At 44.8% G+C, this 17,869-nt stretch overlaps 1 protein-coding gene across 1 annotated transcript in view; it reads right to left on the bottom strand.

The window, feature by feature from the left end:
- The window catches only part of TMEM132D (transmembrane protein 132D), a 1,480,018-nt gene that overhangs the window by 435,111 nt on the left and 1,027,038 nt on the right, over positions 1–17,869 (bottom strand). Inside the window, exon 4 of the mRNA XM_077461813.1 lies at positions 869–1,052. Coding sequence (XP_077317939.1) covers positions 869–1,052 — 184 coding nt within the window. The remainder of the gene's footprint in view (positions 1–868; positions 1,053–17,869) is intronic.

The raw sequence follows: 17,869 nt of genomic DNA, 5'->3' as shown, positions 1-17,869 counted from the left end.
AGGGCCCCACGCCAGCAACAATAGATCCCCCTACCAACAATGGACCATACGCAACAAAATTTCCCCTCTACTAATGATAGACTATCGGCAGCAACAACAGATCTCCCCGCAGCCAGCATCAATAGACTATCCGTCAGCCAACAACAATAAATCCCTCCCTCAACAGTAGATCTCTACCAGAAACATCTGACCCCCCAGCAATATAAGACCCACCCTCAGCAACAATAGGTCTCCCATCAGAAACATCAGACCTCCTCAGCAACAATAGACCCCCCCTGCAAAAATAGACCTCCTCCAACTAGAATAGATCCCCCAATCAATAGACCCAGCAGTACACACCAGCATTTCTTTCCATTACATACAGTCAGTGCTGGAGGAGCCGGAACTGGGTTCCCCCGTGTTCCCGCTGAAAAAAGCCCTGAATCTACCTATCCTGACTGGGTTGCATAAGAATCACATAAGGACATTTTTTCAATGACAGATATAAATATAGCTGTGGGTCTATATGCTTGTGGCCTTCTTGCTTTGAGGATACAAGCATATATGCAGGGCCCTGATTCGTTTGTACCAAATTGTAATGTAACTGTAATGTCTGCCTTCATGTTGTAAAGCACTGAGCAAACTGTTGGCGCTATATAAAACCTGTATAATAATAATAATAATAATAATAATATGCCTTTTGAGCTGGGAACAAATGAATGTGGCAATATCTGTTTGCTTAAAGAAACATTACAAATGGTAGATCGGAAATCAAAATGTGGTCAATGTCTTTATTTTTTATGGCATAGCATACAGCATCTCATTTAATTACATTCTGAAAATACCATAGTACTATGTATGCAATTAAAATGAAAGTTTCACAACTTACCATTGCAAGTGGTATAACGGCCACAATGTCTCTTTCACTGACGTATACTTTGGATACTCCAAGTTCTGAAACAGTCTGCCCAGGGTATTCCACTTGCCAGGTGATTATTTGGACTCCTGATGGGTCTGTTGCACTGCCAATCCTGAAGTCTATCTGGAAAATTTCATAAAAGTTTTCTCCTATGCTGTAAAAAAGCAAGAATAATACCATTGCTCATTTGCTTAATTTCTAATTGAATCGATATATATACTTTCATAAAGAGATGAGAAGAGTAACACAGGCTAAAATTACATTTCTTTGTACATTAAGTTATAAGTAGCACAGCTGCTAAATTCACAAAGTTCTGTAAATACTTCAATTATGCCGACATGAAACATCTGTTTGAAAGGAATTTCCCAGCCAGCCTAATCTTGCAAATATTAAGAGTAATATACACTACTACAAAAATACCACCAATGAAATGTCTCTTTTTTTAGTATAGACATCTATGTACTGAACTATAACCACCCCAGGGAAAACAGAAAGAGCAAGCCAATGTGTGGTAAATGTCAGACTAAAACCTTCGCCTTATTTATCAGATTCTGGAATTCTTCTTTTTTTTTTATTAAAAACTGTTATTTTGCAATGTAGACCATACACCTGTCTGATGTTAAAATAACAGAGCACTCGCCCTATTTCATGACACATGTTGAGAGACCCACATACAGAGATATTAAAAAATATAATAATGAAAAATAAATAAAAATAACAGATATTATTACATATATTTTAATAAAGTGGAAGCTATAGTGGCATTGACAGCTATAGCAACCAATCAGGTTTAAAAAAAAAACTAGCATTGAATCTATCTCGTGCCTCTGGGCAACAGCTCCACATTTGCCCCAATGTTCATAAACTGGTCTGTTTGTCATTCACAGGGGCTACGGTAGAAGATTTCTCAAAAAGTTATGTTGTGCCAATTCAACCTACTGTATACTGTATGTAATATAAGGACATACCATTATTTATTTTGCATATAATATTATATTAAAAACTATTTCTATTTATTTCAAATTCAAAGGGAAGCAATGAAGCTCAAGGCACCTATAAGTCCAACAGTTATCCTGCAGATGTGAGATGCTTTTAATGTTTTAAAAAAGACTGCACAGGAAGCACTTTTTTTCTGGACATCCAGCTATTCAGTGTTAAGTGTTGGGGAAACATCTGATGCTGGGGGTCCCATGATCCGAGAAATCTGTCAACATGGATATTTAGGAACAGAATGAAGGAAGTAAAATGCAAGGCTCATTTACTGATTCGGGAACTCTCCCTCTGTAAAATATGCTACATAAAAGTAGTTGAAAATATGTACCTGTTAGGAAAAATGTTAGATATTTTCGATTAGATATCTCCCCCCCTCCAAAGCGCTTAGGCAGAGCGTGACTTTACATGTTTTCCATTGAAATGCTGGGAATGACAATGATCCAAAATCTCCCAAGGCGGCATTCTTGCATTGGGCCAGAGTCCAGAAGTGTTTTCTTCTAAGATTTGGAACCTCAGTGTTCTTGCCAAATAGGGATGAGCTTCGTGTTCGAGTCGAACATACGTTCGACTCGAACATCGGCTGTTCGCCCGTTCGGCGAAGTCCGAACGTTTTGGTCCGTTCGCACCAAATTCGTGTGGCTCTCACGGCCCACAATGCACTGCGATGGCGCAGTGCATTGCTGGCTTATGATTGGCCAAGCATGCACTGTGACCCCGCATGCTTGGCCAATCTCAGCGCCAGCAGCGAGGAGAGCCATGATTGGCAACAGGCAGGATGCCTGTGGCCAATCATAGCTCAGGCTGTATAGTGCACACCCCACACTATATAAGGCCGCCAACGCGGCGGCCTTGTGTAGTGTGTTGGCGTCTGAAGCAGTTAGTGGGTGTTCTGTGTACCTTCAACACAGTACACACTGATCGTTTTCGGCCGATTTTCGATCTTGCTGTTGTGTAGTGGTTGTTGTCTGCGTGCCCTGACTTGCCATCTGCAGGAGTTATTGGAAGTTGTGTGTGCCTCCAGCACAGCACAGTATACATCTGTATATACCCCTTTATCTCTGGTGTTCTATAATAAAGGTATCTGCAGGAGTTAGTGGGTGTTGTGTGACTCCATTACAGTATACCCCTTTATCTCTGGTGTTCTATAATAAAGGCATCTGCAGGAGTTAGTGGGTGTTGTGTGCCTCTAGCACAATATACACTACCCAACTGCTTTTTTACCCAACTCCCTTCAGGCCATTACCATGTCTGGAAGGCCAGCACAGAGAGGCAGACAGGCGCGAGCTGATAAAAGAGGGCAAGCAGGCTCTGTGTCTAGAGACAACAGTGCTGGTCGTGGACGCAGTGCATTGTCATCAGCATGTGGCCATGGGACACGCGTGTCCTTCTTTTCGGCAGCTGGACATGTTGAGCCGCAACATGCCAACGACTTGATAGAGTGGATGACCAAGCCCTCTTCATCCTCCTCATCCTCTCTCACCCAGTCTCAGGGTACTAGCAAAGCAGCTGCCAACGCATCGTCTTCCCTCCTCTCAATGTCATCATCAGTGACTCCTTCCCTAGACCCACCACGTCCTCCTGAGGAGTCTCCTGAACTCTTTGAGCACAGTGTTGGGTACATGCTCCAGGAGGATGCCCAGTGTTTTGTAGCCTCTGATGATGACACTCAGCTAGAGGAAGGCAGTAGTGTGAATGCAGAGAGGGGGGATGCTCAAGAAGGACAGCAATCTGGCAGTCATGTTCCACAAGCTGCAGCATACTGCCAGGTTTGCTACAGCGATGAAGAGGGAGGGGATGATGAGGGCACTGACTCCACGTGGGTGCCTGGTAGGAGAGAGGAGGAGGAGGAGGAGGCACATGTCCAACGAGGCAGGATGCCCTCCGGGGGCCAGCTTAGGGGCAGCACACCGACTGAATCACACCGCAGAGCTCCGCCTGTGCAGGGCGCTGCCTCTGCACGTTATTCTAAAAGTTCTTTGGTGTGGGCCTTTTTTGAGACGAGTGCATCATATCGCACCGCTGCTATTTGCAACATATGTCTCAAGCGTATCTCGCATGGCCAAAACATCAGCCGCTTGGGCACCACATGCTTGACCAGACATATGTTGACCTGCCATGCAGCTCATTGGCAAGCGTACCTCAAAGACCCACACCAAAGAACAAAGCGGACCTCTCCTTTCTCCTCATCAGCTGGCATCTCCAACCCCACTAGACCTTCAGTCCTCTCTGAAACCTGCTCAGAAAGGAATGAAGGTGTAGAATTAGGTGTGTCACAGCCAAGTGTTTCCGGGCACTCTGCTAGCAGTACACCCACGTCCGATTATAGCAGGCAAATGTCCCTGCCCCAGCTGCTGGACCGGCGAAAGAAGTTCACTCCCAGCCATCCACATGCCCAGCGGTTGAATGCTAGCATGGCTAAATTGCTAGCACTTCAACTGCTGCCTTTTCAGTTGGTAGACTCGGCCCCCTTACGTGAGTTTGTACAATGTGCGGTTCCTCAGTGGCAGGTCCCCAAACGCCACTTTTTCTCACGGAAGGCGATTCCGGCTCTCTACCGGCATGTGGAAGGCAATGTCCTTGCCTTGCTGGACAGGGCGGTCAGCGGTAAGGTGCATATTACCGCTGACTCATGGTCCAGCAGGCATGGACAGGGACGTTACCTGTCTTTCACGGCCCATTGGGTCACTCTTCTGGCAGCTGGGAAGGATGCAGGACAAGGTGCAGTAGTGTTGGAGGTTGTTCCGCCACCACGCCTCCAAAATGCTACTATTGGTTGTGACACACCTCTCTCCTCCACCCCCTCCTCTTCTTCTTCCTCCATGGCCTCTTCCAGTGCTCTGTCCTCAGAACCAGCGGTGCTCCGTAGGCGTTCCAGGGGCTACGCAAGTACGCAGGCAAAACGATGCCATGCCGTGCTTGCGCTGGTTTGTTTGGGGGACAGGAGCCACACTGGGGCGGATGTTTTGTCAGCTCTGCAGGGGCAGGCCGAGAGGTGGTTGAGGCCACGCCAGCTTAAGCCAGGAATGGTGGTTTGCGACAATGGCACCAACCTCCTCTCCGCCCTCTGACAGGGACAACTGACCCATGTGCCCTGTGTAGCTCACGTCCTTAACCTGGTGGTGCAGTGGTTCTTGGGCAGGTATCCCGGATTACAGGATGTCCTGAAGCAGGCCAGGAAAGTCTGTGTGCATTTCCGCCGATCATTTAATGCCTGTGCTCGGCTGGCTGAGCTCCAAAAGGAGTTGAACCTGCCCAAGAACCGCCTTATATGTGACATGCCCACCAGGTGGAACTCAACGTTGGCCATGCTGCAGCGGCTGCACACGCAGCAGAGGGCCATCAATGAGTACCTGTGCGACTATGGCACCAGGACAGGGTCAGGGGAGCTCGGTTTTTTCTCACCATGCCAGTGGGGCATGATCAGGGATGCATGAACTGTCCTGTCACCGTTTGAGGAGGCCACAAAGATGGTGACAGTGCATGCATCAGTGACACTGTACCTTTTGTCCACCTCTTGGAGCATACGCTGCGTGGAATAATGGACAGGGCACTTGAGGCAGAACAGAGGCAGGAAGAGGAGGACTTCCTTGCCTCTCAAGGCCCCCTTTATCCAGACAGTGTTCCTGCTGTGCCACCCATCACACAGGAAGAGGATGAGGAGGAGGAAGAGGAGGAGGAGGATGATTGTGTCAGCATGGAGGTGGAGGCTGGCACTCAGCAGCAGCAGCAGCAGCAGCAGTCTTGTAGGGATGATTTACAGTCCCAAGAAACACGTGGACTTGTACGTGGCTGGGAGGAGGTAGCTGCGGATCATGTTGTCCTTAGTGACCCAGAGGACTACGGACCGAATGCCTCAGCTAACCTACGCTGCATGGCCTCCCTGATCCTGCAAAGCCTGCGGAAGGATCCACGTATTCTTCGGATCAAGGAGAGGGACCATTACTGGCTGGCCACTCTCCTTGATCCACGGTACAAGGGTAAGGTTGCCGACCTTATCTTGCCATCGCAGAGGGAGCAGAGGATGAGACATCTCCGGGAGGCCTTGCAGAAAGGTCTGTGCAACGCGTTCCCAGAGACTGGGAGGTTATAAAACCCTGGTCCCGGACAACGTGTTGCTGAGGCATCGGTCAGAAGGAGCAGTGGAGAAGGTGGCCGTCTGACTGATGCTTTCAGACAATTTTTTAGTCCGCAGCCCCAAGGTATGATCGGTTCAAGCAACCATCGCCAGCGTCTGATTTACATGGTGCAGGAATACCTAGGGGCAAGGTCAGACTTGGACACCTTTCCCACCGAAAATCCTCTGGCTTACTGGGTCTTGAGGATGGATCACTGGCCAGAGCTTGCACAGTATGCAATTGAGCTACTGGCCTGTCCTGCATCCAGCGTTCTTTCGGAACGCACCTTCAGTGCTGCTGGTGGCTTTGTTACCGATCACAGGGTGCGACTGTCTACCGAATCAGTTGATCGACTGACCTTCATCAAGATGAATCAGTCTTGGATCACCCACAGCTACCAAGCACCTGAAGCTGATGTAACAGAATAATTTTTTTTGAAATATCACATGCCTTCAAGACTGCCTATGCTGATGCTGAGTGACTGTCCTGTTATGTTGATTGTCTATCCTCTTCCTCCTCCGCTGATATGTTGGAAGAACATTTCTGGTTCTGGGTGATGCCATCGGCCCAATTTTTCTGCCCCTGTTTAACAGGGGCGTTTAAGTACAATTTTTGATGCAATGCTTTGCAGCAGGGCTAATTCCTGCAATAAAACAAGAGTATATGGGAGAGGTTGCAGTGTCGTGGCACCAGCACCAGTGCCTAAGGCCCAATTTTTCTGCCCCTGTTTAACAGGGGCATTTAAGTACAATTTTTGATGCAATGCTTTGCAGCAGGGCTAATTCCTGCAATAAAACAAGAGTATATGGGAGAGGTTGCAGTTTGGGGGCACCAGCACCAGTGCCTAAGGCACAATTTTTCTGCCCCTGTTTAACAGGGGCATTTAAGTACAATTTTTGATGCAATGCTTTGCAGCAGGGCTAATTCCTGCAATAAAACAAGAGTATATGGGAGAGGTTGCAGTTTGGGGGCACCAGCACCAGTGCCTAAGGCCCAATTTTTCTGCCCCTGTTTAACAGGGGCGTTTAAGTACAATTTTTGATGCAATGCTTTGCAGCAGGGCTAATTCCTGCAATAAAACAAGAGTATATGGGAGAGGTTGCAGTGTCGTGGCACCAGCTACAGTGCCTAAGGCCCAATTTTTCTGCCCCTGTTTAACAGGGACATGTAATTACAATTCTTGATATAATATTTCACAGGAGGGCCCGTTCCTGTGCCCACCCAGAGTAACTGTGAGGACTTATAGTGTTGTGGCATCAGCACCACAACCACCAAAGGTCAATTTTTCTACCACTGTTCAACAATGGCATGTAATTACAATTCTTGATATAATCGTTCACAGCAGGGCGCTCCAGCGCCCACCAAGAGTCACTTTGAGGGCTTACAATGTTGTGGCAAAACCAACACCTTGTTCCGCCATTTCTGCAGAGCATATAGGGCAGGCCCCTACTTTCAAACATCCAACTTACAAACATCTCCTACTTTCAAACGGAAGGAGACAACAGCAAGTGAGATGAAAAAAGATGGACGACAAAACAAATTATACAGGGGTGATAACCCTTCCCTATGTTTTCCAAAAAGCTTAAAAATAGTTTTTTTGACTGGAGCTACACTTTAAAAATGTACCAGTTGAAAATTACAAACAGATTCAACTTAACACAACAAACCTACACAGTCCCTGTCTTGTTTGCACCGCCTGTATACTGCTGTTCTGAGTATATAGGGCCTGGGGGCCACACGCATTTCCTTTTTTTAATATGGGTACGGGGTTCCCCTTAATATGTGTACAAGACCCAAAGGGGCTGGTAATGGGCAGGGAGGGCTACCCATGCCATTTTTCTCAATGATTTTCAACCATATTGCAGGAACCAGATATAACATTTAAACCGCAAGCAGCTTTAAATGACGTTATTTCCGTTAAATGTCATTTTGTGCAGGGACTGTTCTAAACACGGGAAACACGTGGCACTTCACAGGCATACTACAGACACCCCCCAGGCACCATATTTAAAGGAATATTTCACTTTTTTTTCCACTTTAATCGTCATTAAAATCAGTGCTCCCGCCAAAACGGCAGTTTTTAAAACTTTTTTTTGCATTGACCCATGTCCCCTGGGGCAGGAGCCAGGTCCCCAAACCCTTTTTAGGACAGTATCTTGCATATTAGCCGTTAAAATTAGCACTTTTAATTTCGAACGTTCGAGTCCCATAGACTTCAATGGGGTTCTAACGTTCGTACGAATTTGGGGTCCGTTCGAAAGTTCTGGTGCGAACCGAACCGGGGGGTGTTCAGCTCATCCCTATTGCCAAAGGATTGTCACATCACTTCATACAAATTGCAAGACAAGGAATAGGTAAATGTTTATTCTTTTTTTCCTTACAGGTACATGTTCTACTACTGTTATGCAAAGAATTTTACAGGAAAGCGGGGCTTAATCTAATAGCAGACCTTTACTGCAGTTACTGGAATCATCTTGTCACTTACCTGTAAACTGTTACTGATAGGATACAGATTCTGAACATTGATTCAGATCATATACTTTAGAGATGAGCATACGTTATTTAACTGAAACCTCCAGTGCAAGTTAAAATGAACAAGATATGGTTATTACAACTACAACTTACTGATCACACTAATGTACCATGAGCTCTAGATATAATATTATTATTTCAAGAGTTTCTCTAGGGTAAAAAAGGTTGTTGTAGAGGCAGTGGACTGTAAAATAGAAGGATTACACCCTATCTGCTTTATGAAGTGTTTGGCAAAATTCAATTACTGGGAAATTGTAAAGTGATTTCACTGTGGTCATAATGGTGGATGGATCCAATAATTGATAGTTATCAAGATTTAGCCTTAATCTAACAGATACAAATTAGCTAGGGTAAACCATTTGTCATATTATCGTTTTTCACTTCAAAAATGTATTGACACTTATGTTGTTGTTCTTGGAAAAATAACATTTGGAGAGATACACAGAAACTAGTTTTACACCACTTTGGACTTGTGATGGAGATTATGACAGATATGCCAAAGTATGAATACAAAAAACAATAACAGAACGCATTGATTATACATATAGCCCACGCTGTTTAAGGATTCCTTCAATTATGAGCCATATGGCTTGGAGAAAGACAGGACAATGTCAAGGAGTACTTACTGCAACATAACATCATTAGAGAGATTGAGTGGGAAATTAAGAAGGCTTAATAATTCTGTATGTTGAGTTAACGAAGGCTTAAACTGTGAAAACTTTCTCAAGTGAGATTCAAATAATTTAAATAATTAAGGTCCACTTTAAAGTGTACTTTCTCCTTTGTAATCACATTTGAGATACCACCACTATATGTTTGTTATGTGTTCCCATTCAAAGAGCATATCTAAACAATATTTCCTACCTTTCTAGTTTTAGTAGGATTATGAACAGAACTTTCCACTTTTCGGAACAATTTCAGAGGGACAAACTGGTTAAATATGACTTGAAGAATGATTTTGGAAAACTTGAATCTTTTAAATTCTGTGCTTGGGAGATGCATTAGTCTATGCCCTTGTACACATGGTCGGAGATTCCGACATCGAAATCCGTCGGATTTTGTCCGAAACTGTTGTTATACACACGGTCGGACAAAGTTGTCGGAAAATCCGACGTGATGACGTTATTTCGTTATGATTGGGAATATGTTCACGCTAGTAGCCAATAGCTTTGATGTAGGAATTTGATCTGAGCATGCGTGGCACTTTGTCCGATCGGAATTCTCTACACATGATCGGAGTATGTCCGATCGGAGCATTTTGTCGGAAAATATTTCCGGCAAGTTGGAAAAGTTGATCCGACGGATATTCCTATGAAAACAGTCCGATGCAGACCACACACAGTCGGAATATCCGTCAAAATGCTCCGATCGGACACATTCCGACGGAATCTCTGACCGTGTGTACAAGGGCTAAGTGTGGTATTATGAAAATTTATGATTCTTGTGGATAAAGTCAACAACACATGTATTTTCGGCATTGCATATTTTGCATGTGTAATAGATTTTTTTTTTATACTTTTACATTATCCACTTGCTGCCAGGGGCTTTTTCTGACATTTGTTGTTTAGGAATAAAAATCTGTATTTTTTGCTAGAAATTTACTTAGAACCCCAAGACAATACATATATTTTTAGTAGAGACCCTAGAGAATAAAATGGTGATTGTTGCACTATTTTCTGGCCCACTGTATTTGCGCAGCAGTCTTTCAAACGCAATAAAAAAAAAAAGTTAAAGATGATTTTTTTTACGCCAAGTAAATAGATACCTAGCATGTCATGCTTTGTGGAATGGTGACAAACTACACTACTTAAAAATCTCCATAGGCATCGCTTTAAATGTTTTTACAGGTTACATGTTTAGAGTTACAGAGGAGATCTTGGGCTATAATTATTGCTCTTGAGCTAACGATCATAGCAAAACCACACATGTTTACATATGCAGGCATGACTTACGTGTGTGTTTGCTTCTGCATGCGAGTATGGAGAAATAGGGCACTTTCATTTTTTTTCTTATTTATTTTACTTTTTATTTTTACACTGTCCCTTTATTTATTTTCTTTATTTTGTATCACTTTTATTCATATTACAAGGAATGTAAACATCCTTTGTAATAGATATAAGCATGACAGGTCCTCTTTATTGATTGCTTAAAAGAAAAAAAAATCATCTCTTTAAGCCCGAGAACCGGATGTGAGGTCGCAGGTCGCTCCAGTCCTCCAAGAGCATAGGGCCAAGTGGGAGCTATCTTGCCCTCTTTTGACTTTCTGCCTAGCCATTGCCTGCGGATTGGTAGCAGGCCAATGGCATAAGGGAAACAAAGATACAGGGGTTATGGGAGCTGCCATAACAATGGTATTTAAGAACAAAATCATGACGTAATTTCCCAGTTAAGCAGTCGGCAAGTGGTTACATTATTATAACCTGATCAGATTCATTAACCACTTGCTTACTGGGCACTTAAACCCCCCTCAGTCCCAGACCAATTTTCAGCTTTCAGCGCTGATGCACTTTGAATGACAATTGCGCGGGCATACAACACTGTACCCAAATGAAATTTCTATCATTTTTTTCCCACAAATAGAGCTTTCTTTTGGTGGTATTTAGTTACAGCTCGGAGTTTTATTTTTTGCTAAACAAACAAAAAAAGATGCAAAAAAAAAAAAAAAAAAAATCATGTTTTAATAGTTTGTTATAAAATTTTGCAAACGGGTCATTTTTCTCCTTCATTGAAGTGCGCTGATAAGGCGGCACTGATAGGCTGCATTGGTGGGCACTGATGGGCTGCATTGGTGGGCACTGATAGGCTGCATTGGTGGGCACTGATAGGCTGCACTTGTGGGCACTGATAGGCATAGTTAAGGCGGCACTAATAGGCACAGATAAGGCGGCACCGATGGGCACAGATAAGGCGGCACTGATGGGCAAAGATGGGCACAGATAAGATGGCACGGATGGGTGGCACGGATAAGTGGCACGGATGGGTGGCACGGATGGGCACTGATAGGTACCACAGATAGATGGGACTGATGGGCACTGATAGGTGGCACTGATAGGTGGCTCTGATAGGTGGCACTGCTGGGCACTGATGGGCGGCACTGCTGGGCACTGATGGGCGGCACTGCTGGGCACTGATGGGCGGCACTGGGGTGCAGCACCTTTGAGGCAGATTGGGTGGCACTGTGGGTGGCACTGTGGGTGGCACTGTGGGTGGCACTGTGGGGTGGCACTGTGGGGTGGCACTGTGGGTGGCACTGTGGGGTGGCACTGTGGGCATTATGGGCACAGACGGGGGGCACTTACTTTTACTTTGTTATATTTCAGGATGGCACTGCGGGAGGCAGGTGGGCACTGGCAGGTGGCATGTGGTGCCTTTCATTGCTGGCCGTGATCGGGACTGATGTCCCGATCACGGCCGCCGGTGATCGGCTTTTTTTTTTCTCCTCGCGCTGTCAGCGCGAGGAGGAATAATAGCCGATTACCGGCTCCGTTCTATCACATGATCAGCTGTCATTGGCTGACAGCTGATCACGTGATAAGGGGTCGGGATCGACCCCTTACACGGATCGGTGATCAGGCGAGTCTCACGGACTCGCCGATCACAGGGCGCGCAGGCCGCTCGTAACCAGGACGACGTCAATAGACGTAGTCCTGGAAATCTAGGTCCGCGCTAATGCCGTCATTCGGCAATAGCGCGGTACCCAAGTGGTTAAAACTTAAAAAAAAGGCCTTTATGTAGTTTTTCATTTGACATTTGATTTTATGCTGAGGTTTACACCTGCATTTACTAGTGTGAGTAGCACCCACAATAGATCTAAAATGTTTACCCTTACAAAATATACCACTAAAACCCTCATTATCATACACATTGGGAGTTGGAACATGGTACAATATTAGAATATATTTGTGATTTGTGAGAATTTTTTTCACAGTATCATATAGCATTGTCTTAAAAGTTTAATAAACTGTCAAAAGAAAGTGCAAAAAACACTTTAAAACCCAACATTCCCTTAACCCTCTTCCATCCCAGTATCCCTGTATTGCTCAAAAAAATAATAATATTAACTTAGGTATATGTGTTTGATAGAAATAGGCTAGCATTAGAACAGTATACAAACACTTGAATAGGTGGCAAATAGAGAGAGCTCTGCAGGGTGGGCCTTTTTAAACATATCTGCTACAGACAGAACTGTTGTGGTGTGCAGCCTTAGCTTTCAGCAGAAAAAGCCACAAACCCATCCTCCTCAGGGGTTCACAGCAGTCACTCTCTTTTTGAGTGAAAGGACAAAACATGAAGCGCCACCTGGTTGTAGTATTGAAATAAACAATTTAATCAAAGGATTAAGAACACACTCACAGGAACAAGATAAAAAATTAGCTCATCTGGTGCATGGGAAAGCCCCCCAGATCTATCTTGTGGACATTGCGCTGCACACGGGGGCCACAGAAGTAGCTGGTGCTGTGTAGTGACTGCGTAGCATCCAGGGAAGCTGGGAGAACCACCATGAACCACAGGGCGGATGTGACATCACTGAAGATGGGGAGCTGGCCAGGATGTACACAGAAGGATGGCTCACTTGGATCAACAGGCTCTGTGACATCACTGAAGATGGGGAGCTGGCCAGGATGTACACAGAAGGATGGCTCACTTGGATCAACAGGCTCTGCGCTCGGAGCGGCAGCTCCTTCTAAAGGAGTAGTCTTGGAGTAGCTCCAAGTGAGCCCGTCCTTCTGGACATCCTTATGGACTTTTTCTTAGCTTATTTATTTAGCATGTTTATTTTTTGTGTTGTACCAGTTCTCTTCCTTTCTAGTCCTCCTCAAGGGTGCATAGCATCCATTTTTTTTAGTCCTTCTAAAGTTTTTTTTTAGTCCTGCTAAAAAGTCCTTTTCCTCCTCCCCTACTAAAGTGTGCATAACAAAAATTTTTCTCAGGTTCTTTGCATTAAAACATCTCTCATATTATTTCCTATGTACAGTAAGTTTGTGGTCCATTTTTCTCCTCAAGGGCACTTGCTAATGTGCCTTTTTTCTTTCACTGCCTCAAGAGTGCATACTAGCCAATTATTTTGGGCTTGCCAATGTGTAATTTCCCTCCTTTTCAAGGGTGTGTAGCAGGCATGCCGGCTGGGGGAAGGGCAGGCATCAGTAAATGGAGTAAGACAATTGTGCTGGTGGTTAGAAGGAGTAGGAATGTTGGGGTGCTGAATGTGGGATAAAGCAGGGAATTTTTTTAAGGCAGGCCTCAGAGGACATATTTCACCCCCTCTCCAACACAAGGGGAAACATCTTGCGAATTTACTGCCACCATCCAAGAATGGGCCCAAACCTTTTTGAAGCAATTCATTATGGTAGCTGGATCACTATAGGCAAAGCTGCAGAGGGAAAACCAAAGGGCATAGGCTGGCTGCCCTTCCATGGTGTGGTTTAGGTTGGACACTTGTTGCAGACACAGGCACAGTTGCCCTTTGTTTGCAGAATGTCACTGCATACTTGTGCAGTAGGTGCAATAAGTAATCACGTTTTGTTTTTTTGTAATATTTTGTATTTACAGATGTCATGTTTTCTAATATCTTTTTGTTTGTTTTTTCATTGGCAGTCTCTGTCCTGTTAAAGAAAACTATAAATGGATTTAGAGACTATGCAAGGCTTTGCCCTCATGTTTATAGGAGACTCCATCTTCCACTTGGTAAAACATTCATTTGTCTAATATCTCAGCACTCTACAATACCCTTTGGGACTTTGAGGAAGCAACCAAACATTAAACATATTTTAAAGAATATAATTTTATTTGTACATCGTTATTAACATGGGATATCCTAAAATATGTGAATCCAGTATGATAAATTCCCCATACAATGTACACCAATCCTTATAAAATATGGTTTTGATCAAAAGAGTACATCCTCTGCAGGGGGCAAAATCATAATCCACATAAATAATGAATGAACATGACCGAAACCATTAAAAGAACAAACACTCCCCCTGGAACACCGAGTGCCAAGGCGGACCAGAATATCCGAAAGGACTCCTCAAGGAGTCTTGCGGACCCAAAGTGCTAATGGGAGCAGAAAAAAAAGGGCCACTATCCCCATGCAAAGAACACAGAAATACAGGCAAAGTGAGGGCAACATGTAGTTAAACCTCCACGTTGAAAGGATTTAATCATCTTGAAAATCCCCAATATTCTTGTCCAAAAGTGTTTGTACATGCCTAGGTAGTGTGGATCCTATGGAGAAAGATTGTCTAATATCTCTGGACATAAACTTTCCTATGCTGCTTAAATATATGGTAATTTTTACCCCTAAATTTCTGGGCATTACAGGTTTTGTCAAACATCTGATTGTCTGCATTTTTTGTACTGAAGTTCATTTGTGCACTAGCTTTGAGGAAGTTGGGTGTTTAACCACTTCAGGACCGCCGTATTGCCAATGTACGTCAACACAATGGCACAGGCAGGCACAATCAGTTAGATCTACGTGATTGCCTTCCAGCGGGTGGGGGATCCGATCGGACCCCCTCCCGCTGGTTACGGCGGTCCGGTTCGCTCCAGGAGCGCTCCGTGATGAGGGGATGGCCGTTGGTTTTCGGCCACCCCCTCTGGATCGCTCCTGGCCAATGAGAAGCTTCCTCCCCTGTGTATTGTTTACACAGGAAGGAGGAAGTGATGTCATTCTCCTCGGGGCGGTCTTTTTGACCGGACTACGAGGAGAAGACTAATAGTAAGTGTGCACCAACACTACACTGACATGTAGGTACACACAGGCACACAAACCCCCCCCCGATCCCCCCCCCGATCGCCCCCCGATCCCCCTCCCCCCCCAGTCACAGTGTCACTGATTGCATTGATCATTTCTTTACTGATCAATGCATTCAGTGTCAGTTGTGACAGTAAAAACTGTCAGGACAGTTAGTGTTAGGTCCAGGGTAGCCCCCTATCACCCCCCAATAAAGATTTAACCCCCTGATTGCCCCTAGAGTTAACCCTTTCACCCCCTTTTGCCAGTGTCACTAAGCGATCATTTTTTTGCTGCATGTGTCGCTAGGTAGCTAGTTATTTTTTTAGGTTCACCGCCAGGTTTTTATATCGCTAGGTACCCCGATATACTACCAAATAATGGTTTTAACCCCCTGATTGCCGCTAGTTAACCCTTTCACCCCCTTTTGCCAGTGTCACTAAGCGATCGTTTTTCTGATCGCTGCATTAGTGTCGCTACAGTCGCTAGGTAGCTAGTTATTTTTTTAGGTTCACCGCCAGGTTTTTATAGCGCTAGGTACCCCGATATACTACCCAATAATGGTTTTAACCCCCTGATTGCCGCTAGTTAACCCTTTCACCCCCTTTTGCCAGTGTCACTAAGCGATCATTTTTCTGATCGCTGCATGTGTCGCTAGGTAGCTAGTTATTTTTTTAGGTTCACCGCCAGGTTTTTATATCGCTAGGTACCCCGATATACTACCCAATAATGGTTTTAACCCCCTGATTGCCGCTAGTTAACCCTTTCACCCCCTTTTGCCAGTGTCACTAAGCGATCGTTTTTCTGATCGCTGCATTAGTGTCGCTACAGTCGCTAGGTAGCTAGTTATTTTTTTAGGTTCACCGCCAGGTTTTTATAGCGCTAGGTACCCCGATATACTACCCAATAATGGTTTTAACCCCCTGATTTCCGCTAGTTAACCCTTTCACCCCCTTTTGCCAGTGTCACTAAGCGATACTTTTTCTGAACGCTGCATCAGTGTCGCTAGTGTCGCTAGGTAGCTAGTTATTTTTTTAGGTTCACCGCCAGGTTTTTATAGCGCTAGGTACCCTGATATACTACCCAATAATGGTTTTAACCCCCTGATTGCTGCTAGTTAACCCTTTCACCCCCTTTCACCAGCGATCACAGTATAAGTGTCACTGGTGACGCTGGTTAGCCAGTTAGTTATTTAGGTTCCCCGTCAGGTTTTTATATAGCGCCAGGGACCCCCATATACTACCTAATAAAAATTTGAACCCCCTGATTGCCCCTAGTTAACCCTTTCACCACTGATCACCGTATAAGTGTTACGGGTGACTCTGGTTAGTTTGTTTTTTATAGCATCAGGGCACCCACCATTTATTACCCAATAAAGGTTTAACCCCCTGATCACCCGGCGGGTGATATCAATTAGGTTTTAGGGTCAGGGTCTGCGTCGCCCCAGGCAGCGCTAGGTTAGTGCCAGTACCGCTAACACCCACACGCAAAGCATACACCTCCCGTAGTGGTATAGAATCTGAAAAGATCAATATCTGATCTGATCAGATCTATACTAGCGTCCCCAGCAGTTTAGGGTTCCAAAAAAACGCATTGTTAGCGGGATCAGCCCAGATACCTGCTGGCACCTGCGTTTTGCCCCTCTGTCCAGCCCACCCAAGTGCAGTATCGATCGATCACTGTCACTTACAAAACACTAAACACATAACTGCAGCGATCGCAGAGTCAGGCCTGATCCCTGCCATCGCTAACAGGTTTTTTGGTAGCATTTTATATTCAAATCCGGAAGGCAGTGCTTGGTTTTCGGGGTCCCGTACGTGGCTAGGCTCCCAAAAAGTCCCCCACATGTGGTATCCCCGTACTCGGGAGAAGCAGCAGAATTTATTTTGGGGTGTAATTTGACTTCTGCCCATAGCATGTGTGAGCAATATATCATTTAGTGACAACTTTGTGCAAAAAAAAAAAGTTTGTAATATTCCCGCAACTTTTGGCAAAATATAAAATATTCCATGGACTCAACATGCTTCTCAGTAAATAGCTTGGGGTGTCTACTTTCCAAAATGGGGTCATTTGGGGGGGTTTTGTGCTATTTTGGCATTTTATGGCCTTCGAAACTGTGATAGGTAGTGAGGAGTTAAATCAAAAATTTGCACCCTTAGAAATCCTGAAGGTGGTGATTGGTTTCGGGGTGCCGTGCGCGACTAGACTCCCAAAAAGTCCCACACATGTGGTATCCCCGTACTCAGGAGAAGCAGCAGAATGTATTTTGGGGTGTCATTTCACATATGCCCATAGCATGTGTGAGCAATATATCATTTAGTGACAACTTGGTGCAAAAAAAAAAAGTTTGTAATATTCCCGCAACTTGTGGCAAAATATAAAATATTCCATGGACTCAACATGCCTCTCAGTAAATAGCTTGGGGTTAAATCAAAAATTTGCACCCTTAGAAATCCTGAAGGTGGTGATTGGTTTTCGGGGTGCCGTGCGCGACTAGACTCCCAAAAAGTCCCACACATGTGGTATCCCCATACTCGGGAGAAGTAGCGGAATATATTTTGGGGTGCAATTCCACATATAACCATGGCATGTGTGAGC

The sequence above is a fragment of the Lithobates pipiens genome, unplaced genomic scaffold (genome assembly GCF_037356315.1).
Source record: "Lithobates pipiens isolate NorthernLeopardFrog02 unplaced genomic scaffold, aLitPip1_a1.2 Scaffold_3, whole genome shotgun sequence".
NCBI classification, from domain to species: domain Eukaryota; kingdom Metazoa; phylum Chordata; class Amphibia; order Anura; family Ranidae; genus Lithobates; species Lithobates pipiens.
This window is presented reverse-complemented; position numbering and strand designations above follow the sequence as displayed.